Raw genomic sequence first — 25126 nt, forward strand, 5'->3', positions numbered from 1 at the left:
CTAGCTGCATGTCAGGGTTGAAGATGGAGAGCAGAGCATAGTTTTGTTTTTAAGGGCTCCAAATTAGGTACAATATCACACCAGTCAGGGGGAGAGAGGTAAAAATGTGAAGGGCACAGAAGGGTAATAAGTAGACAGGGAGAGGGAATGCTAGGCATAGTCTGAATGAAACCCAGGGAAGAAAGGAAGAGAGCAGGAGGGAATATGGTGCCAAAAGGAGAGAGTGAAGGAATGACAAGAGAATGGCATGATACTGATGAGTGAGGTAATATGAGAGAGATGGGGGGTAAGGGAGTGGAGGGGGGGAGTGGGGAATAGAACACAAAGGGAGAGATGGTAAGGAGGTGAGAGGGAAGAAGGGGGCAGGGGGGCAAGAGGGGAAGATGAGGGAGGGAAGGGGTAAGAGGGAGAGAGGGAGGAAGGCAGTGGGAAAAAGAGGGAAGAAGAGAGTGAGGGGAATGGAATGAGGAAGGTAAGGATGCAGTGTGTAGGAGGGGAGGTGTGGCAGGGAAATGGGAAAAGATGGGATGGAGGGAGGGGGAAGGAATTCAGAGGGAGAGAAGCAGTGTGGTGGAGGGGAAGTGTGACAGGGAGAGAGGATAAGGGAGGGAGAGGGAAGGGAATAAGTGGGAGGGAGGGAAGAGTGTAGGAGGGTGGAAGGGAAGGAGGCAGTGTGGAAGAGAAAGGGGGAGGGGGAGGTGAGAGGAAAAAGGGGGGACAAGAGAGGAAAGAGGGAGGGATGCAATGTGGTGGAGGGGAGGTGTGGCAGGGAGAGGGGTAGTTGGAGGGAGGGAGGGGAGAAAGAAGTCTATAATTAGCTAAAGTGTGGTGTTGGGTAGATCACGGAGGCTGGGGGTTGTCCCACTTCTCTCTCTTTCTCTCTCTCTCTCTCTCACTTGCCCACCCACTTGAAGCACCACATACAATTAGGCATGAACCTGTTCCAGCTGTGCAGTCTGTGTTCATGTGGATAAAGCTGAGAAGAGGAAATGTTGACTTAGTAGGTTTCTGTGCTTCTTTTAGTGTGTTCATCCAGTTTGTTGTACTGTGTTGTGGAAACTTGCTTGACATTCTGACGTTCTCTGGGTGGGAACTGATCTTGCGGCATAATTGTGAAGGGTTACATAATGGAAGCAGTGAAATTGTTGGTGTTAAGCCCATTTGAAGTGTTGGGACATATTTTTGAGACATATAGTGAAGAATAGACTCCTAATTCATGAATTGGGTGTGTGTACCAGTAAATGCATTGTAGTGCTCTATTAGTAATGCCATTTGCCGTCATTGTTATTAATTTGTGTTCATAAGGTGAATTCTTGAATCCTGCACTGTGAAACAGAGAATACTGTGGAATGCAGACATATATATATACTGTATAGAGAGAGAGAGAAAAGAAAAAAATTCCATTTTAAATTGATGAATGTGGTACAGCCTGCTGTTCATGTGATGCATCATAAGTTCTGTAACATATTCAGTGACATGTTGTGGTGGTACTAATGAGAGAACATTATACAATGTGACTTGAGGCTATATGTAAATTGTTGTGGACACCAATTGATCTACTGTATATCCTTATGATGAATAATGAGACAGTGAGAGATGCCTTTCATAACTCAGTGATATGATCTTCAGAACCCACAGAACTATTCAGCATATCTTGTAAGAGTTTCTTAATTGTTAGACTATAGAGTGGATCGATATTCCTGGCCGGAGTTGTACAGCCACGAGCAAAAGTCCAGTCTGGCCCTGACAGTGATGTTACATGAACTGTTTTTATGTGATAACAATATGAACCACATATGCAGAAAATATGATGAAATGGAAGGTTACTCTGTTGTTTGGAGAGGAGTGAGACATAGAACATAATGCTGGCAGCAGAAGAATGTTGACGAACTTTGGCACATGAATGTACATCAGAGAAGTGAGGCTGAATGTATTTCAGTGAATTTATTGTGAGAGGGATGGACTCAGTGCAGCTTTGTTCACGTAGCCCAACCAATACACCAGTGTATGTGTGTTCTTGGTACATCTGTGAATGAAGAACTCTTGATCAAATCTTAAAGTTGAGACTGGGAAGGGGACAGCAAGCCTATATGTTTTGATGGATATACGGTTCATTGATTTGATGAGCCAGACATGTTCTCTTGTTGTTGCTTGCTTTAAGAATTAACATTGAAAATTTTGGGTTGCCCTCCTCTTTCAAAAATTTAATTACTGTATGTTTGTTTAAATTAACAGGCGAGTGGAACAACTTGACTGTTAATTTACTTCACCCATAGGTAATGATGCTCTTCCTTCTAGACATATCGTATCACCATCTAAAGGCAGAAAAATGCACTAAAACTCACAGCTGAGAAATATTAACTACAGAGTGAAAAGTGCAAGAGATGAAATATTAGGTGATCTTTTGTCCATGTTTGTCCTTGTTGAAAATTATTTGGCAGTTATTGAGTGTACGTTACAGTTTTTTGTTATCAGATGTTTGTGCTTAGAGAAAATAGTGCTCTGAACAAAGCAAAGAACAAATACTTTAACATGAATAACTGAGAACTAATAAGCCAGATTTTATTTTTGTAATTGTTGAAGTTTCTGGTAAACTGGAGTAATAGTAACAAAGTGAAAAAATGCCAAGGCTGGTTAGCTGGAAATGGCTTATATAGTGGTGAAACTAAGTGTTTGGTGTTTTTTAAGTGCTATCCTTAACATTTGAGTGATTTCAGGTGTTTAAATACTTACCTGCAACTTATTCCTGCATTGCTGAAAAGTGGTAGAACAGTGCCTTTCATTTTTCATACTGTTACTGCCCCCCCCTGCCCCCCCCCTCCCCCAAAAGAAAGGAAAGTATTGCCATCAAGAAACTGTAGTTGTCAGTTCTTAGGTGAAGTGGTTGAAAATTATCCATTGAAAAATACTGTACCTGTCCAGCACTCTTAAGTTCGGCCATCTTGCCAGTGTAATTAAATCGGTAGAAGATGGCAGTACAAGTTTGATATGCTGAAAGGTTATTGTGCTTATACTGTAGTGTTCATAAACTTGAATTATCAGCTTCATTTACAGGCATCTTGCAAGCACTAAAAATTATGTGATCTAAAGAGATGGTTCGGTGTGTTAATTTAAACCAGTCAGTGAAACACGTTGCATAGAAATCTTTACTCAGACTGTCCACTTTTGCTTTAAAACTGAGCCATGTCCCAAACTCAAATGCTGAGCTGTGATTACGGTAGTTGATGTAAGTTGACTCTTACACTAAAGGACAAATACTGTACAGTACAGATGAAGAAAGGAACTGCAGCATTTCTGTGCTTGCAGTAACATTAGCCAGTCAGCTACAAGGAAGGTGGTGTGTCGTCACAAGGAAGCTTTAAATGAACTGTAGTAACTGGTACCTCACATGTCAGACTCATCTTTAAATACTGACACACCTTGCAAGAACAAGGAAAGGTGACACCTTCCACCAAACCACCTGTTGACGCCAGCTCTTGTAGTGGGTGTGGATGTGATGGTACCCCATAGGCAGGCGATCGTAGTGGCATGGGCAAGAGAAGGCTGCAGAGGTGCTTCAAGACACTCTGTGTAGGTACCTCGGTTTGTGTCACACCTCTAGTTGTCGTAGGCCTGCGTGTCTGTCACCATTATCTCCTCTTTTATTTATCATTTTCACTAATTTGTACCGTACTAGTATTTTCAGATTATAGTTGTTGGATTTTACACCTTTTTCACTATAATTTTGTAGTACTTAGGGCTTCTTCACACTTAGTCCAGAGCCATACATATTTTGACAGATTGTCTGATTGTGTAGGTTCTGGTTCATGTAGGTTCAGGTTCAGGTTGGAATCAGAATCCCCCATTTCATTGTCAGTTTTTTGGCACTCTGTTTCTCAGTACTGAAAACAGTGCAGGGCATAGCGAGAACCCGTACCCCCAGAACTTGGCCAAGTGAAGTGGTATATTCATATTCCAACGTTTACCCCATCCTGCATGATCAGACCATTTACAGCACAATGCTGTATGTGTTTCCGACCTCAGTGTGATGCAGCTTTTATATTTTCTACATGTTTACAATATAGCATCACCCAACCACTGCTTCTTGTAATTATAACCACATGTCTAATTGCCATTGTTAGGCATCAGTAATTGTCTGATCAGAGGAATCACAGTAGGCATTCCATGCTTTGCTTTACTTTTTTCTGTAACCTTATTAGTTTTTGAGACATTTAATTAGCAGTGAGGATTAGGTATTGCAAATTGGGTTACAGTCAGAACTCATTTAGAATTGGTGATATATGCAAGCATAATGGTTTATACAAAGAAAAAGAAATCTTTGAAGCATTAATTTGAATTCTGATAAACTTTAAGTGAAGTATAAGGATTAAACAGGAACTTAATGAAGCAATTTAAAGTGAAACAACTGAGTGGTGACTACAGTACCAAGAAATGTTTTGTAATGCAGAAGTGACTTAGGATATGATGGTGAGGAATCACAGGTGGATTGTTTATACCGTACCCTGTGCATTGTGTTCTTTCAGTTCCTTGTGGTTTCTTGTGTAGTGAAACATATTGTATAGTTGAATGAGCTCAGACTTATATTTTTTCCAGTGCCTTCATAACTTGACCCTGGTGTATAACTGTTATCAGATAGGTATAAGTATTGTCTAGTCCTTTGCAGTTTAGTAGCTTTGCATTCAGTGTTGGAGAGTTATCAGTTAGTGATATTAGTTCATTAGGAGACTGAAGATAGATGGGCATACAGTTAACAAGTTATGAGAATTATAATATATATAGTTAGCCATTTATAAGAACTTAATTTGAAGGAAGAGTTCACAATACTGCCAATAGTTCCATACCGTACAGCCAGTGTTTTTTAGGGTGGAGTATAGTGACCCCAGGTTCGATATACAGTATATTAAATCTGGCTTGGTGGATACCTGAAAGAGTTGTACATGCTCACAGTGTTACTAGTTTTGTGTGGACTAATACTGTATACATTGATGCTGTACAGTAATGATAAATACAAAGTATTTTTAATTAGTAGCAATAGAACAGAAAAAAAGAATTACACTTTATTTACCTTACATTCAGTAAGTTAACTATCGGTTCAGTATACTGTACATGTATTTAAAGTTTTTTGATAGATCCTTACAGAGCACCACAGTCGAAGTTCAGATTAATGTGTTCAATATATTGAGGGTTTCCTGAATGGAGATTAAGAACAGTGAAATCTGATTGGGATTGTCTTTCAGTAATGTTGGTGTCAAGTTCAGTGCTGTATATACAGTAATAAGTTGATGGCTGGCTATAGTTTGTTTAGACTTCTTATGGGATTACAGTAGACCTTTGATTTAACATACCTAAATAGACCAGATATTGGATATAATGGACACATGAAGCCACCAGACTTCCATCGACCATAACAAACAGTGTCCATTAAATGGGGTGCAGGACGTGTTTCATGGAGTGCGATGAGAGGGATGTAAAAAAAAATGCAAAAAGATGAAGTTATGGGTGAAGTTAGTGTAAAATGGATATACTGTAGTTTTCATTTTTAGTACTGTACTAGAATATGCTATTGTACTCATTTGTTTTCAAACATGTGCATGAGATCCCACCTCAGGGGGAGACCATCAAATACAGTATAACGGATTTTCAGCTAATCATATCAGGCTTCCCCCAAATAATCCGTTACAGAGAGGGTCTACTGTACTTTTTAGTGATACTGCTGGGAACTGCTATTATTGTTATTTTTATTACTGATATTATTATTATTATTATTATCTCCAGATACTCTTTTAGTACTGTTCATTCTTTTCAGTACAGGAGTTAATGTAGGATACTGGATTGAGATATAACATGACGGTTATTATTTTCAGATGTAGGATGATGATTATCTCAGATTGCCCAGTACTGTACTGGACTTCTGTTCTTGTTATCTAGTTATCATTGGTAATGTTCTAGCCATAGTCATGACAACATTTATGAATATAGACATGTTGTGATCTCATCCAATTATTATGCAATACATGTACTGTACTGTAAGATATTCCTCTGATGTGAGGTTTCTGTTGAATAGTTGTTTATATTGCTCTTCCCTTGTCTGTCTGTTCAAGGAGACTCCTCTGTTAAATACTGTACTGAAATGCCTGTACATTACAAACTCTCAGATCCAAAATGCTTGGTTCCAAAGCCTCTATGGAGAATGGAACCTTTTAGAAAGTGGAATCATAATGGTAACTACCATATAAGAAAATCATGTAAAAAATAGCCTACAGTATCATGCACAGTAAATGCAGTGAAGTACCTTGTATTAGTTATATATCATCCGCTGTTATACTTGTTACCAAATAAACTTTGTCTTCAGATATGCAGTTATTGTGTGAGGGCAGATGATATCAACATATATTACAGGAAAAAGTATTAGAAAGTGGAGGTTTTTGTATTTTGGATGTTTGGATTTGGGAAGTTGTACTGTACCAATATTCTGATAAGTATGAGCTGTACAGTATGATTATCCATTTCATTAAAATACAGGTGGGCCTTGTGACATGGCAGTGATGTTCTAAAATGCTACATTTTTTTTTTTCCCCATATGCATTTGGTGTTGCACATTTGAAGCAATACCAGGTCTGTCTTCTAGGCTTCGGCGTAAATCTTAAGGACAGTGTATTTGCAGTTTACTGAGAAATGAAGAGCAAAAACGCAAAAGGACAAGATATGATGAGGGCTCGCTGTACAGGGGAATAACCTTGCTGACAGCAGTGTCGGTAAAAAAGAAAACGTAGAATAATAATGAATAAGTAAACAAATAAAAAAAAATGAGTAGAAAAAAATATATAGACTTATTATGCACACTTTTAACCTGTACTCCAGACAGTTCTATAAAACTTTAAGAAAGATCTCTCATAGTGAAAAGCTAGTGCAGGCTCTACCTTCCCCCTTCTGTTTGAAAAGTCCCTCCAAAGCCTCGTAGAGTTGTCTGAATGTAGGGACAGTAAAATTCAAAATGCATCATGGGATTCAAGGGGTTGATTTATTGTGCTCCATCCAAATGATTTTCTTTAATATAGAAAGCCCAAGAAGTAAAGGGGTCAGTAAGAGCTGTGTCTAACCACTCTGCGCTAGAGCCTTTCCCAAGCTGAGTAAGATTGTGTGCAGATAGCAGGAATGAAGCTTAAGAGATGTCATTGTAATGAACAAGTTAAGAGACTGATGCAGTATTATTGTTTATACTGGTAGTAGTGCAGTTTAGTTTGGACTGAAGTATACCAGTATATCTCTTGGACTACTTTACTATCGTCACAGTAGTTGGTTTGATTTTGCAGACTAAAACCAAGGGTATATTACCCCCACAGCATGAATACTAAACTGTGTTTGCATGAGATATGATGAGCCTAGGTATGGGGTAGGGATGAGCTTCTTTGGTTAGTAATCAGTGACCCTCCAGTCTGAGTCCAGTTGACCTTTGACTGAACTGGACAGGGTTATGAAGCTTAGTCAGGTAAGAAAAAATACACAGTAGCTTACTTTGGCTTCTTGTGGGTTTGGGGCTTCCCAGAAAGTTGAAAATATTGGTACTGATAATTTTAGTGGAATTGGCATTAATTACATTTACAACAGATAATTATCATGTGAAAATGGTTTTGACTTAGTATCAAGTACTTGGTGAACAGTGCTGTGATCAGTTCAGCTAGATGTATGGGAAATTATCAGTTTCTCAAACAGTGTGAAAAGATGGATGATCATCAGATTTGTTCTTTCTTTAATTTTTGGAATTTATGGCAAAATGGAAGGATAACATTGTTCAGCATGTATGGTATAATGTTAAAGCTATAGTCACACAACATTTTTGTAGTATGTACGTGATTTGTGCTAATACTACGAAAGTTACTTACATTTTCAACTTTGTTGTAGCCCAGAACACACGAGCAGCCAGTTGTTTTCATGAAGCATTCAGTGTTTACTGTGTAATTTTGCTTTTGGGAGTTGAATTTATGGCATACTGCACAGAACACAGTGTGTTAAGCTAAAAGGAATGAATGACTTGGCTACATATTATCTGTGTTCCTTTTGTTGCATTTGGCTGACAGTAATTCAGTCTCTCGAGTTTGGTGACTCTTCCCCCCCTCCTCCCTTTTTTTTAAGTGGTAGGTGGGGGGGCGCTCACCATCCACTCAATTGATGTAGTGCTGCTCTTGGGTGCCTGCCCTTTCCTCTCTTCCGTCATTCCTTCCTCTTCTGTCTTTCTTTCCTTCATTCTTTCCGCATCCTTCTGTCTGTGGGTGTCTCTACACTGAGTGACAAGCTAAATGGTTTCCTGTACACCAGGAAACCATGTGCCATGCTGGGTGGTAACCATATAACCAACTTATGGCACCTGGTGGTTTAGTGGGTAATTAAGGCACTTCAATATGATTGGGCTGGTGCAGGTTTACATCCAAGGTGTGGTTGGGGTTTGTTGCCCACATAATGCCATGAGGCTGGTCACTCTCATCTTATGTCAGGACCAACTCGCCCAGCCCTGGGCACCTGTGTTTCTCATGGGGCAACACTGGTTTAGATGTTTTTTTTTTTCCCCCCCAGACAGTTTTGTGCACCTTAGAGGATACTTGGATAGGCAGGGGATATGTAGAGTATATTTATAGCCTTCAGTAGGTCCTTGAGTATGAGAAGTCTTCCAGTTGTCTGGAAGAAGCAAGGATAAAATGCAAATGTACTGTCCATTATCTTGGTGAAAAAGTTAATTGATGGAAAGGTACAGAGTTTGTCAAGAACTTGTTTAGCAGATGTGGACCCTGCTGTTTCTGTACACCTGTACTGATACTCAAGTTTCTTAAATAGTTTGTCTTCATGTGCTTTTGCTTTGTAAGATATCAGAACTGGGTTGAGCCCCTTCAGCTTGAGGACATCATTTTTAGTTTATGATATCTTCAGTCAGTATGGTAATTAGGGGAGAGCTTTCAAACTGGAGGGGTTAGCTGTAGCCATCATTAACTCCTTTACCATAACAGATTGTAAGAGACTTGAATAAAGGCATGTGCAGAGAGGAGATTAATATCAGAAAATATATTGGATTGAATGAGTCAGCCCCTCAGGGTATCCAGTACAACTACTGTTTGACAGAATTGTAACTGTGTGTGTGTGTGTGTGTGAAAGTGAAAGAAAGAGAGAGAGAGAGACAGTGTAGGCTCTCACAGTCCATTTGCCTAAGCTTTGTAGTATGCCTGCATGCCACACGCTTTCATGTCACCCTTCAGCACTAATACCCGATGTCCATAGTGAATACATGTTAGGACTGTCTCATCAGGACTGGTAAATTGGTATTGGTGGGGAAGAGACAGTTTTTTAAATAATGAAACTAAATTAAATACGTCCTCCTTTCATCGCCAGCCTGGGATCAAACTTGTTATTTCTGACAACAGTAATTTTATTTTTGCCATCTCCTGACAAATTTATCCAGCTTGAATCAGGGTTGACTGAATTGCAGGGTTAGATTATAGCCTCAGTAAGCCCCTACAGATATTTATAAGAGGACTGTCCTAAATTGAACCTAGAAGAGTCTGGCAGCAACAAGAAAAATTAAAAAATATAACTTGCCTTCAGTTGGTTGGGTATTGCATATTTTAGAAACCTCTAACTCAAGACTGCAGAGTGATCTCTTTTGTCAAATTCTGTTTTGCACTTTGTGAGATCAGTAACTAGTAAGTGTTTTATTGTAATGGTGCAATTTTTTTTTTTTTTTTTTTTTTTTTTTTTTTTTAGCCCATTTGCCACATGATGTATTTTGTATTCTTGACACTGCCAGATGATTTTGTTCAGCTTATGGAAGACTTTTTCAAATGAAATAAGCTGTATATGGGTACTTATCTTTCCCTTATAAGGAGAAATCTTACCTGAGTTGAATAAAATGATCTGAAAGTAAGAAGAGGTTAACTAACAAATGCATCTGTGTTTTGAAGAGATCATGGAATAATACTTACTGGTATGAGTACATAGGTATGTGTGTTTGGGCACATTTATTAACACTGATTAGTGAAGGAAAAATTACAGTATGTCAAAGCATATTTGCTGCTGCTGTTGAGAATCAACAGCATTTAGCCCATTGATCACCAGGATTTCTTTGGACAGAACTGTAGAATGCCTTAATGTTGACCTTAATAATGTTCCTAAGTGTACCAGTAACAGAGAAAAGGTTAATTGTTCTGGTTTTCAGAGTATTGAAATGCTAAGATAAATTCAGTTGAATGAAATCATCTGGGGTTCTCAGGAATATTTTACTGAATACAATACATGTGCTGCAGCAAAATGTTAAGTTATTTGTGCCATACTGTATTCATTCATAACTGGAGCCCTTGCCAAGCTGCAGACCTCACATAGGGCACGGTGAATGTCTGCACAGTCCACACTGTAAGCCTTATACGAGGTACAGTTTTCATTGGTTATAAAACAGTGGCTCAGGGGAGGTAAATAGTTATGTAACAATGACTCAGGGGAGGTAAAGGTTATAAAACAATGACTAAGGGGAGGCAAACTACCTTACAAAGAATCAGCCCAGCAGGGATAATGAAATGTATGAAACACTGAAACTCTTAAATATAACAAGATTGAAATGACTGCATCTGTCAGCTTGTTGAAAGTGTGTCTACTCCTTCACCTCATTAGAATTAAGCTTCACAGACTTGGAAAAACATGCAATTTTAGATCTGCGTTTTGTTTGTGTGTGTGTGTCCAGCCTTGTTTTTCTGGCAGTGACTTTCCTTGGTACACAGTCTCTGGCAACAGCTGTTTTGTTCCTTAAGCCTGACGAGGTCAGTTTGTAGGACCTCATCTCGGATCTTCTTTTGCTCTGCCTTTTAAGTACCCTGCTTTCTACTTTGACACTTGTAGATCTTTTGACCAAACTGCTGTTCTCCATAAATGTGCAGTAATTGGATTGGTCTTTGTACAGGTTTTTCAAGGGGATCTTAGGCAGCAAATGGGACAATTTATGTTACTACCTCCTCAAAGAAGCCTTACTTTCTTATATGATTGCGAGTGAATATGAGTGTACATCCTCTTATTATAAAGTCATGGATTATTTTTCTGAATGTTGTCCATATAATGATAAGCCAGCTCAGTGGACAGTGATGCAGTCTGATTGATTGGTAATAAATCCGTCAGGGTTGATAAGTGTACTATAGACTTTGGTATAGTATAATAGTTATTTTGGTTATATGATGTTATTTGATATGTTTTTGTAACCATCGTAGTGTAATACTGTATTATGTATTATGTTATCCTGGTGAATTAAGTTACAATACAGTAAGTCAGTTATGGATTATGGTAGTTTAGTACTATTGATGAATCATAATTTTGTGCACTGTGGTTAATGCTGTGGAAAGTATTAAATTCTCTGCAATATGTGTGTGTATGTGTGTGTGTCATTTTTCCATACCACTCTGATTATTCAGCTTCAGAGGGGCATTTTGATTTATCTATCTATTGCCAGACGCCTCAATCCCGTTCGGGGTGGCCACAAACAGATCGCCTCTTTGTCGCCCTGTCCCCCGCCATTTCACTGCCCCGCTCCCAACTCACACCCCGCTCTCTCATATACCTCTCCACCCCATCCCTCCATCTCATCCTCGGCCTCCCCTCCCTCTTCCCCCCTCCACCTCACTCACATACACTCTCTTCATCAGTCTTTCACCCTCCATCCTCTCCACATGGCCAAACCACCTCAGTGTATTCCTCCTAACATTTCCTATCACATCCACATCCACACCACAACGCTTCTTTATATTCTCATTTGTCAGCCTGTCTCTCCATGTGACTCCACAGGCTCCTCTTAAATAACTCATTTCCACTGCTCTCACTCTTGACTTATGTCCTTCCAACAACGTCCAAGCTTCACTTCCATACGTTAGAGTTGGTATCACAATACTGTCATGTAGTAACTTTTTCACTTCCATGCTCACTTCCCTGCTTCTTATCACTACTTTCAAGGAACCAGCAACCTTTCTTCCCTGCTGTACCCTTTCAAGCACTTCACCCTCCAAACCTCCATCCTTACTCATCACACTACCCAAGTACTTAAACATACTCACATTTTCCAATTCCTCACCATCCAACCTCGCTGTACATTCACTGACTTCACCTCTCTCAAAGACCATCACTTTACTCTTCCCTACATTCACCTTTAGATTCCGTTTCTTACACACTCTCCCAAACTCATCCACCAAGCCTTGCAGCTCTTCTTTGTCTTCACTCAACAACACAGTATCATCTGCAAACAACAGTACAGGGAGTTTCCAAACACTACCCTCTTTCACCAGGGCCACTCCAACATCCACTACCCTACCTTGTACCTCTTTTATTACCCCATTCATGTACAGATTGAACAACCATGGAGACATGACACATCCCTGTTTCAACCCAACCTTCAAAGTGAAAAATTCACTCAGTTCACCATCCACACGCACTGCAGCCTTAGCACCATCGTACATACTCTTCACAGCATTCAACAACTTCCCATCTGCTCCATATATTCTTAATACTTTCCACAATCCATGTTTATCCTCCCTGTCATATGCTTTCTCCAAATCCATGAAAGCCACATACAACTTCTTTCCCTTCTCTAGAAACTTTTCCACTAAAGATCTAAGAATGAATATCTGATCTACACAACCTCTTCCCTTCCTAAAGCCTCCCTGTTCTTCTCCAACTAATTCCTCTGTTCTTTCTCTGACTCTGTCAATAAGTATGCTACCGTACACTTTTCCTGTTATACTAAGAAGACAGATGCCCCTATGATTACCACACACTTCTTTTTCCCTTTTTCCTTTGTACAAGGGAATAATTATACCTGACTTCCAATCCTCCGGGACTCTACCTTCTTCCCAGGCCAATCTGCACATTTTCCACATCCATTCTACTACTATCTTTCCCCAATACTTCAGCATTTCACCACACACTCCGTCAATTCCTGGGGCTTTCCCCAATTTAACTTTCTTCATTGCTTCCACAACTTCTATCCTACTGATTTCTTCCTGTCTTCTCACCTCCCTCCTTCTCCCAGCCATTCCCCAGCCACTTATACTCGCATTACTTCCATCCTGTATGTTCAACAATTCCTTAAAGTGTTCTCTCCATCTGCTCACTTTTTCTCCCTTCTCCACTAGTAATCTACCATTTTTATCTTTCACTCCCCTGCTAACTTCACTTCCACCCTGTCTTTCTCTTTTCACCTCTTTCCAGAACATTTTCTTACAGTCCCTCCACTTTACACTCAAGTTCCTTCCAAATTCCTCATCCGCTCTCTTCTTACTCTCTCTTACTAATCATTTCACCTCTCTTTCTTTCTACATATAACTCTCTCTTCCGCCTCTCAACTTCTTCCACACCCCTATTTCTCATCCATTCATTGTATGCTTTCTTCTTTTGTGCCACTGCCTGTCTTACCTCTTCATTCCACCACACTGTTCCTTGCACACCCCTCCGTCTTCTCTTCCTTCCACACACCACATCACATGCTGCTCATATTTCGTCTGTAAATATCCTGCACACACCTTCCACGTCCCCCATCTGTTCCAATTCATATTTGCCCAATCGTTCCTCCACTTCTCTCTTATACTCTGCCTTTTTCTCATCCTCTTGTAACCTTTCCACTCTCCTTACAAATATTCCTTCTTCCCATCCCTCCCTTCTTCTATTTCTCCATCCTAATTGGACCTTGATTCTGGCCACCACCAAGTAGTGGTCAGAAGGTCCACTCCCTCAACCTCTATAAGCTCTTGCATCCATTACACATTTTCGCATCCTTTCATCCACACACACATAATCAATCATTGCCTTCCTTTCATTCAGTTCACCACCCAGCCTTCTCATCACTCGCCATGTATACCTGTGGATCATCTTGTGCCTGAAGAGGGTATTGGCTATCACCAACCCCCTCCCAGCACAAATGTCCACTAACGCACTGCCATTCTCATCTGTCTCTGCAGGCACACCCCACTCACCAACTATTCCATCCACCTTCACATTCCCTACTTTACCATTCATATCACCGATCAAAAACACTCTCTCATTCCTTCCAAACTTTTTCATGCACACTTTCACATTTGTCCAGAACTCTTCTCTCACTCTGCTTGCACGATCTTGCGTTGGCGCATACACGCACACAATCGCCCACATTTGTATTCCAACTTTTGATTTATATGGGTCATGTAATGTCTTTGTTACCTCATTCACTATAATGGAATCTTTTAATCTGATTAAACTAGTGTGATGTTAGCTAGAACAAAATGGCAAAGTCATGAGATTGAAGACATTAGCATAATGGTAATCTTAAATACCGAGCCATTTGGTGCTATGTGTACTAGTAATGTAGCCTACTGAGGATGTGTGTATAGCACAGGCAGTCCTGATAAGTAAGGAGTATGTTCTAATTAAATAGTGTGTGATCTAATTTATTGCAACTTTTTACACGCTGTAAGTTGGGGGACCTTTTTTTAGGGCTGAAAAAATAAGTTCCCAGATTTTTAGTACAGTATGTGTAAAAAGTTGTAATAAATTGGGGAACCGGTATACCAACTAAATAGGTGGCAGTAAAATTTAGATTCTCTTGGCTGTTTTTCTTTAATGAAAAACTTGATAGCTAGCAAGAACATCAGAGTGGTGATTTAAAGCAAGGATTTTCTATACTGTACAGTGCTTTGTAAACAGTTATTGTACTGGTAATATAGTTTGTACAGTACCATGTGTAAGTTATCAATAATGTAATGTTTTGCATGGCCAGTGCCGTGTGTGGTGGTGCGGGTGTGGTCAAGGCAGCAGCAGCGGCGGCAGCGAAGACGGGTGCGCCATGAACGGGTCGGTGGGGGAGCGGGTGGCCATCCTGGACGCGGGGGCACAGTATGGCAAGGTCATTGATCGCCGCGTCAGGGAGCTCAATGTGGAGAGTGACATCCTCCCCCTCGACACACCCGCATACACACTCAAGGAGAAGGGATATAGGTGAGATATCCTCTCCTTTGACACACCGACATACACATTCAAGGACAAGTGATAAAGTTGAGATACTTCCCCTTGACACATCCACACTCACACTCAAGGAGAAAGGATTAGAAGTGAGACATCCCTGAACTTGACACACCCACCTACTTAACGAGAAGGGATATAGGTGAGACATCCACTCCCTTGACACAGTCACATATACACTCAAGGTGATGAGATATAGGTGAAGTGGGATAGGAGGGTAAGTAAGATAGTAGGTTGTGGATGTGTGGGTAGAGGTAGGTGAGGCAAAGGTATACAATTGATTGGTGACATCCTCTCCTTGGACACAGCTGTAGGTGAGCAGGGGTGGAACTAGGGATATGGATGTGACAGGGTAAGGGAATTACCTCCTTGAATGGGTCAGCTGATTGCTGTATTGGGGAGATCAGCATGGAGAGTGATGTCCTCCTTCATGACAACTTGCATAGACACTCAAGGAGAAGAGATATAGGTGAAGTGAAGATGTGGATGGGGTAGGGGTGATGGGTGAGTTGATGTAGGGGTGGGGACAATCGGTGTGACTGGCGTGAGGGACAGTAGGTGATGTGGGAATGTGGGGATAGGTTTGATAAGTGTTGAATTGGGTTTGAGTGTTGAGTCAGGCAAAGTGGGGGTTGTGGAGGGCAAGGAGCAAGAGTAGATGGGTGTGTGAGACAAAACTGGATGGTCAGGTGTTGTGGGGTGGTGGGATAGGTGAAGTGGGGATAGGAGTTTCACCTTTTTATGTTTGTTATAATCTCAGAGCTATCCACAGTTCAGATAAATGGAACCCTAGAAATGACAGCAGTAGTCTAACCATGAGCCTTTGTCTTTACTTTTAAAAATGTTATTTTATTTTGTTTATTTATTTATTTTACATTCCAGGTGCATAGTTGATGATTGATATTTTTAGAATTTTCATTTGACAGTTTACTTCTTGACTGAACTTTCGCAACCTTCCAGGGCGATTATAATTTCTGGAGGCCCCAGCTCGGTGTACGCTGAGGACGCCCCACGCTATGACTCGGATATCTTCAAAATAAATGTACCTGTTTTAGGTGGGTTTTGTAGGCCAGGATGTTGTGTGAATACTGTATATGTTTGGCCCACTTAACTGACTGGGTACTTCTGTTTGGTTCTGGGTTTTGAATGAATATATGTAAAGTATTTTCAGTGTTAAGTGATTACTAGTGTGGCATCTTTTAGTGATGGGCACCGTTTTGAATGATGAGTGAAAGACTTAGAATACAAGATAATTTGTGGGTTCTGAAGGCTTGGATATTGAGTGAATAGATGTGTGGCCCATCGCTTATTAATTGATAGGGTACTCATGATAATGTGATGGTTTTGATGGCATAGTACAAAGGAAAGTCCTTTCATGAATGATCTGTGAATGGATGTATGACACTATTCTGGTTTGGCATTCTTTGCTTAATGATACTGTTTTAAGTTAATTTTAAAGGCTTGGGTGGTGAGTGAATAGATATGTTACCCTTTTGACTGACTACGCTTAGTAGTGTTTGCATTTCAAATATTGAATGATGTTTGACTACTTGTGTGGCCTTGATATATACACATACGGTGTGTATATATATATATATATATATATATATATATATATATATATATATATATATATACAGCCACCGCAAATTAGCTTAGGACCTCTCCCCCCACAAAGTATTAAAAAATGCAGAAATCATAGTACTGTATATCACAATGTGTGTTCATGAAATGCCATTCATTAATATGAAATCATGTTTCCCTTGTTTTTCAGGACCTGTTTGATGCATTTTGGCTTGGAATCACTTAGATCTCTAAAGTAATCTAAGGACATTTCTTTGCACCAAACATTTGTCAGTTCAGTCTTCAGGTTGTCCTGATTGGGTGTCCTCTTCTCTGCCATGATTTTCTTCATCTTTGCCCAGCAGTTTTCTATTGGATTTAGATCTGGACTGTTGCCAGGCCAATCGAGGACCTCAGTCCGATTATCTTGAAGCCATTTTGTCACCTTTCTTGAGTTGTGACATGGAACTGAATCATGCATGAAAAAGTCCCAGCCATGAACAGCAGAAAAGTTTAACAAATGATCTTTATGAACTTGAATGTACCAGCCACCATACATCATCAAGTTCTTAGGAAGAAAGTAGAGGCCTTCCCTTCTAAGCTGTATATCTAACCCTATCCACTCTTATGCTGATGACTCCATCCTTCACCTTTCCATTCAGTTCCCGCAATGTCCATCTCAGCAGTTACTTCAACAAACAAGGGATGAGGCTATGGCACACCTAATGTCTGACTTGGCTCGTATCTCTGACTGGGGTAGAAATAATCTGGTTGTTTTTAATGCATCAAAGACTCGGTTTTTACACCTATCAACCCGACAAAATCTTCCACAGGTATACCCACTAATGTTTAATAATATTCAGCTTAATCCTGCATTATCCTTGAACATGCTTGGGGTTTCATTCACTCGGGACTTATCTTGGAAAGAACATATTACATCTCTTGTAAAATCTTCTTCCAAGAGATTAGGTGTGCTAAGCCGACTCCGTTCCTTCTTTACCCCTGCACAATTGTTGACTCTATACAGGGATTTTATCCACCCCTGTGTGGAGTACAACTCTCATGTGTGGGGAGGTTCCCCACATACAGGTCTTCTCAATAGGGTGGAGTCAAAGGCTTTTCGTCTCATTAACTCTCGTCCTCATACTGACTCCCTTCAACCTCTTTCTCTTCGTCGCGCTGTTGCATCTTTATCACTTTTCAATCGCTACTTCAATGGTCACCGCTCCTCTGAACTGTCTGCTTGCATTCATCCACCTCTACGACGGGCGCATAGCACCCATCTAGCAGCAAACTCTCATCCCTTTTCTGTCCAACTCTCTAGTGCGAGAGTTAACCGTTACTCCCAGTCCTTCATTTATGCAACTGGTCAACTCTGGAACTGTCTCCCTCTGTCTATATTTCCTTCTTCGTATGATCTGCAGTCTTTCAAACGCAATGTGTCCAGGCATCTCGAAATGATCGGATCTTGAATTTGGCTCTATCTTGTATTTTGTTTTTTTCTTGGAGGGAACTGTTATTGCGGGCTCATGGCCTTTGGTTCCTTCTTCTTCACATAAAAAAAAACACACAACTCACCCGACTCGGTGTGACTAAATACCGAATCGGCACTTTTCACTGGAAAATATATATATATATTTTTTGCCACAGTTGTTCATACACACCTAATTATCTTAAATCTACTTCAAAAATTTTACTTAATATAACTTAATAAAAAAATTAGGTTTCAGAGCTAAACTGCATGAATGTTAGCAGATATTTCCCCTTCAGATCGTCAGCACACCTTGGCAGACTTCTGTTTAGCATAAATATTTATTTTGAGTACAAATAAATGTATGTGCATTGTAAATCGATATTTATCCAAAACAAAAGTCCATCAATGTGAGTTGTTAGGGTAGAGGCAAAACTATCTATCTATCTATCTATTGCCAGACGCCACAATCCCGCATGGGGTGGCCATTTGACTCTGAGTTATTTGTTTTACAGGGAGGGGCACTAACCCTCCACCAACCCACTTGACACGTAGGGAGCACGTATGGTTTGGTTATATGGTTACCACCCAGCGTTGTAAATGGTTTCTTGGCTTACAAGAAACCATTTGGCTTGTCACTCAATGTAAAGCCACCTGTAACAGAAAGAAAAGCATTAAGTAGTGACTGGAAAGATGGGAGAAATAGGAAGAGAGGAGGGCAGACACAGAAAAAGAATGATAAAGGCTAAGGAAGAAGTAGGCAGCACTACATCAAGTGAGTGGATGATGGTCGCCACCACCTACCACTAGAGGCAAAACACTTCTGCTAATATGAGGAAATTTTCACTGAATCTTGATTTTCTATTAATAATTAAATTAAGCACAAACTTTGGCTGAATTTCAAATAATTAGGTGTGCAAACCTATATGGTGATAGAGATTAAAATATTTTCCAAGTAAAATTGCTGATTTTGTCCAAGATCGAGATCACATTCGATGATAGTTTGTATCTTGATCAGCTGATTAGTGGCTGGCCAATGTTAGCAGATATTTCCCCTTCAGATCATTAGGACTCCTTGATAGACTTCTGTTTTGCATATTTATTTATTTTGAGTACATAAAATTGTATCTGCATTGTAAATTGATATTTATTACAAAACAAAAGTCTGTCAAGGCGACTTGATAGGCTGGAGGCAAAACACTTATGCTAACTTTAAGAAATTTTCACTCTGAATCCTGGTTTTTGATTGATAATTAAATTAAGCACAAATTTTTGACTGAATTTCAAATAATTAGGTGTGCAAACCTATGTGGTGATAAAGATTAAAATATTTTCCAATTAAAATTACTGATTCGGTCCAAGATTGCGTGTTTGTATCTCAGTCAGCTGATTAGTGGTTGACTGACCTTGTGGTGCTCCTTTCCTTGCTCATTTTCCTCTTTTTCCTCAGCTTTCTGATCTTCTATCATACCCTCCACATTCTCATCAACAACTGTATAAACAACCATTCTTTGGGTTGTAGCTAGCAAAATACAACTATTGTTTGAATTATTATTGTTGTTATTGCATCAGTGTTATTATTTTACATACTGTGTGTTAGTTATGTTGGTATAGGTAGCCTACATTCCAGAATGCTTTAGATTATCGGAACAATTGCCGGACAATATTGGAGAATTTGGACAAAGTATGGTAATAGTCCAAGGAATGGTATATGGGGCTGGACTTTTGCCATTTCCGGACTTTTACCTTTCCCGGATTGGTCTACCCCCCTTTTAGTCTGGCAAATTGAGGGTCGAGTGTATACTGTATATACATATTTGCAGTATACAGTATATTCTGATCCCGTAGTAGGGAGTGGAGTTATGATGATGTTTTAGATTAGTGTTCCTCAGACATGACAGGACAGGCTGAGTTTTAGATTATTCAGACATGACAGGACAGGCTGAGTTTTTGCACTTTTTATGCTTCAAGACAGTGAAATAATAATTATAGTATAAGCACCATATAATTTTAGTAAGGAAAGTTGAATATTTCTTGGGTTAGGATGATGATAGTCAGTGGTGAATTATTTGGTTCATGTAACTCTTTACTTTGTTGATAGCTCTTTTACGTGTTTGTGTTCTCTTTTATGTTTCTGAGTATGATAATGGCCTGAGTCATTGTTGTAATTATTTATTACTTTTACCAGGCATATGCTATGGGATGCAGCTAATTAATAAAGAGTTTGGTGGCACGGTGTTAAGAAAAGCGGCGAGAGAGGATGGCCAGTACACGGTGGAGGTTGATAACTTCTGTCATATATTTAAGTAAGTTATTTTCACAGTAACCCCTTACATCTGGGTGATGACCTTGTTATTTTATTCATGCTGAACCAGACATTAATAAACTTTTGAAAGGTTTTGGGTTGTGAAGGGGTTTATTAGTTATATATAACCTTTATTTTTCAAAAAGTATCTCCCAGAGTGTATGAAATTGTCAAGGGATGGCAGAAATCAAATTGAAGTGACATTCCTGGGCCCAGGGAGTTAATCCTTTGAGATTCCAATGATGCAGCAGTGTGTCATATGAAATTCAATCTCAGAGATTCCAATGATGCAGCAGTGTGTCATACGAAATTCAATCTCTGAGATTCCGATGATGCGTTCATGCATCATATTATAATTACTGCACAATAGCTGGGATAAATAACAATAAACTGTAGGCTATATCATTTGAAAGACAATTTATCGCAGTTTTGCATGGTGCAATATATATATATATATATGTGTGTGTGTGTGTGTATTACTTTATTTTTGGCAAATATTTTTCCATGGCTAAGTATAAAATTTTTTGTATTTGGCTAACTTCAACTCGTCATTTTGGCTTTTTCCTTTTTTCATTCATTTTCCTTTTTTGAACATACTACAATAAAGCACAACTATTCAGCTTTAAAATGACACCGAAATCAGCATCGTATCATGAAACGTAAATTTACAGAGTCCGATTAAAGAAAAATATCGGTACGTGAAAATGCAGTCAACATGAAAGCGTGTGAATCTGAGACAGACATAATTTGGTTCTGGAACCTCATAGGATTAATATGCAGTGTTTTAACCTATTCAGTATGGTGATAACATTTGTATTTTCATGTGGCCATCACTGCGTTATTTAATTGAGCATCTCCATAAACTGTTTGTTCACCCTTCTAGTATTGTGATGATATATCTTCCCACCATCAGGCTATTTAGTTTAGGAGAGCCCCATTGTACTTTTAGGGTTAATGAAGAATATCTAACCCCTCCGGTTCAGAAGGTCTCTCGTAAGTTGAGTGAAATCATCTGACGGTAGGAAGAATGTGACAGATAGCTTTTGTGGGACTAAAGTGGATAATTGCTGTGGAAGGGAACAAAGATATTCAGAGGATTGGATTGGTGAATGAATGTACAGTATGTTCCATTTCACTGGGCAGTATGCTGATATAGTCTTAAATTGTATATCCCTTTTCCTACTTCACGATACTGCAAGCCCCTTTGAAATAATGGAAAATGTCAGGGAAATTATTTTGTGTGAAACTAATGTAGGCATTTTTGCTGATGGCCTTGTATTTATTATTTGCCCTTACCTCCACATTATTTTTTTTTTCCAACCATAATGATCAAGCATGATTCAAAACCACTTTGGAAGAGTTTATAGCTTGTGATGAATTCCCTGTTGTAAGAAAATAAAAGTACTTTAAAATTTGGCCTGTTTAGTATGGATGCACAGATTTTTAGTTGACCAGGGTATGGTAATCTTAGGTATAACTGCAGTATATATATAAAACTGCCTGAAAGCACTGTAAATGCTCTCGACAGTTAGATGAATGAATTTACTGGAAATGTCCTTCGTGTCAGGAGTCCTCCAAGGAGGGAGTAATATGCTGGTGATCTTGATGATGGTGATGATAAGGTGCTGGAGGTGATGGCGATGATGATAAGGTGCTGGAGGTGATGGTGATGATGATAAGGTGCTGGAGGTGATGGTGATGATGATGCATATTTGCCCAATCTTACAGGTACATGGGTGTGAAGCAGGATGTACTGCTAACCCATGGCGACAGTATAGACAAGGTGGCGGATGGGTTCAAGGTTGTTGCCACGTCCGGGAACATCATCGCTGCCATTGCCAATGACAAGTTGCGAATTTATGGCCTTCAGTTTCACCCTGAGGTTAGGTACAGTGCTCATTTGATGTACAATTTTCTCATAGTATTCAGGTTGTGATCTTTTTTTGTGCAGCCATCCTGTACTTATATTGGTTATGATACCAAAACGTATTTAATAAAATGCTCGTATTTTTCTGACAATAGTTTTTCGTCTGACAGGTTGACCTAACAGAACAAGGTATGACAATGATGCGTAACTTCCTGTGTGAGATCAGTGGCTTGTCGGGTACGTACACCCTCCAGAACAGGGAGTTGCAGTGCATCAACTACATCAAGGAACATGTTGGCTCCAATAAAGTGCTGGTTAGTACAGTTATTATCATTTGAACTTAAGCCTCTGTAATAGTGATAACTAACTTCTTTACCAATTAAGGAGCAAGTTGGGCTTAATAAAGTGCTGGTTAGTTCCATTATCTGTATTTTAAATATGAGCCATATGCTAATTATATATCACCCCTGTCAGTGTTGAGTTTAATACTAGGAATTTGTCTGATTTATTAAGCTCTGGTCATTGCAGGTATTATTTGCAACACTCTCTCACTAATGATACTTTACACTGTTCTCAGACTACAGTACCAGACATCATGGGGTGTAAGGTAGTTTAATGTTCTGGTCATTGATGTTATTATAATTTGAAACATGAACCTCTCACTAACTATACTTAATTTTTGTCAGACTACATTAAGGAATATGTTGAGTTTAATAAAGTTATGGCCAGTACAGTTGTTACAGTTTTAAACATATGCCTGGTTGTTTAGTGGGCAATTAAGATGCTCCAATCAGATTGAGCCAGTGCAGGTTTATATCCAAAGGCTGGTTGCCATTAAGGGATGAATGAGTCTGGTCACTGTCATCTCAGATGTCAGGACCAGCTTGCCTAGCCTTGAGCTCCTATGCTTCTCATGGGGCTACACTGGATTAGATGATGATGACGGTGATGATGATAAAACATATGCCTCACACTAATGATACCATATTCTCTTCTGATGTCTGTATGGTCATCCCTCATTTTTTGAGTGTGTTAGGGAAGATACATTCCCACTAAGCAAAAACCCATGAATAAAAATCCATCCAAAGGGCCCCCCACAGCAGTAATTTATCTGTGTGATTGTCTAAAAATCCATTGGGGTGCCTCAGGATAACAGTTATTAGAACTAGCATGTTTAATGTGTATTTCCAGATGATGTAGATACACCATACACTAATGTATTTTGTGATGGTTTACTCATCTGTGAACAACTGAAACTAGCAAATTTGTAACTTCAAAAGACAAGGGATGACTGTACTGTACTTAATCCTTCTGGAAGCATAAGAAGGCTTGGAGTGTTAAGCCTCAACTCCTTGCCGATACTGCCTTCCTAGATCAGCAGCAGTATGAACACCCCTCACTCCCTAGCTGTGGTATGGGGGGTACTGAAACTGTGCACAAATCCCCTTTCAGGTAGCATCTTCAGTACAATGATGTATTTTTGTATTTTGTACCTAATTCTGGCTGTCAGTAGATATAATTAAGATCAGATTTTTTTTTTATGTGCCTTATTTCTTTATTCATTATTTTCCCAGGAAGAGTTATAGATTGCCATTATTAACCTGTTCATTATTAGGGAATTTAGGGTGTGATTCAGAGTGAAGGAAAACATCTTGTGAGATCAAGAATAAGCTTTAGAATATGTCATTGAGTTAGCACATAGTTATGGTAAATATGTGATGCATATTGTTATCTTTGTGGTCACTGAAAAGTTTATGTCAGTGATCCATCCATCCAGCCATCATCCAGTCTTATGTTGTCCCATGAGAAGCGGAGGAGCCTGGGGTTAGGCTAGTTGGCCCTGACATTAAAGATGAGAGTGACCAGCCTCACTTATCCCTGAGTGGCATTACATGAGCAATAAACCCCAACCACCCTTTGGATATAATATATATATATATATACAGTATATGTCAGTGATATTTCTTTATATTTATATACATTTTGTTATGACTGAAATTTTAAATAACTAAATTCAAACCAGTGCTGCATGAGTTGCAAGCGGGTGCCAGATCCCTACAGTGTATATGTACAGTACTGTGCTTGTGCTTGTAGGATATGCTCATAGAAACATTTGTTTACCTATAGTCAGCGATTCTGCTCTGCCAGACAGACCGGGAATGACTAACAGCAGCAGCAAGATAATGAGTGACTGTAGATAATCATACTGTGCATTGTCAGGGAAATATGATGTGCTGTACATTGTTCAGAATTGAGAGCTTGGTCACAACTTCTTATTCTTTGTTTAAAGAATCTTGCCATTACGGTCCTCACTTGATGCAGTGCTTCGTAGAGGTGATGCTGCATTGAGTTACAAGCAGTTTTTTCATATGACACAAGAAACTATTTGCTGTGTTAATTAGTTGGTACCAAATAACAAAATAGATGGTTGGTCATCATATGAGTTGAGGTGCTTCAACTGGATGTAGCCCATAAATGTTTACATCTGAGGCAGTGATTTAGGTTTATTGCTCACTTAATGCCACCCATGGCTGAGCAACTGATCTCTTGTCTTAAATGTTTGAGTGAGTGGCCGAGCCCCAAACCTGCATACTCCTGATGGATCAGTAAAGGCTGCCACATAAGTTTAAGCTCCCTGGGGTCTGACATTGACAGTTTGGACATAGAGTACTAGCAAGACCTGTACATGATAGTAACAGATGAAATAATATACTCTGTGTTTATATACTATATATACTGTATATATATATATATATATATATATATATCCATCCATCCATCCATCGTCCACTTCTACGTGGCCCCATGAGGAGCGTAGAAGCCCAGGGCTAGGCAATTTGGTCCTGACATTTAAGATGAAAGTGAACATTTAAGATAAAAGTTAAGATAGATAGATAGATAGATAATATATATA

General features: G+C 39.5%; 1 protein-coding gene across 1 annotated transcript in view; it reads left to right on the top strand.

Annotated features, from left to right (window-relative positions):
* The first annotated feature begins 917 nt into the window (after window positions 1-917).
* The window catches only part of bur (GMP synthase burgundy), a 43176-nt gene continuing 18967 nt past the window's right edge, over window positions 918-25126 (top strand). The window contains exons 1-6 of the mRNA XM_080272118.1: window positions 918-1000; window positions 14765-14982; window positions 15967-16061; window positions 20229-20346; window positions 22074-22227; window positions 22383-22526. Of these exons, the coding sequence (XP_080128244.1) occupies window positions 965-1000; window positions 14765-14982; window positions 15967-16061; window positions 20229-20346; window positions 22074-22227; window positions 22383-22526 (765 nt within the window). The 5' untranslated portion in view covers window positions 918-964. The remainder of the gene's footprint in view (window positions 1001-14764; window positions 14983-15966; window positions 16062-20228; window positions 20347-22073; window positions 22228-22382; window positions 22527-25126) is intronic.

This window comes from Coenobita brevimanus, chromosome 49 (assembly GCF_032717465.1).
Source record: "Coenobita brevimanus isolate Jiangsu-jjx chromosome 49, ASM3271746v2, whole genome shotgun sequence".
NCBI lineage: Eukaryota > Metazoa > Arthropoda > Malacostraca > Decapoda > Coenobitidae > Coenobita > Coenobita brevimanus.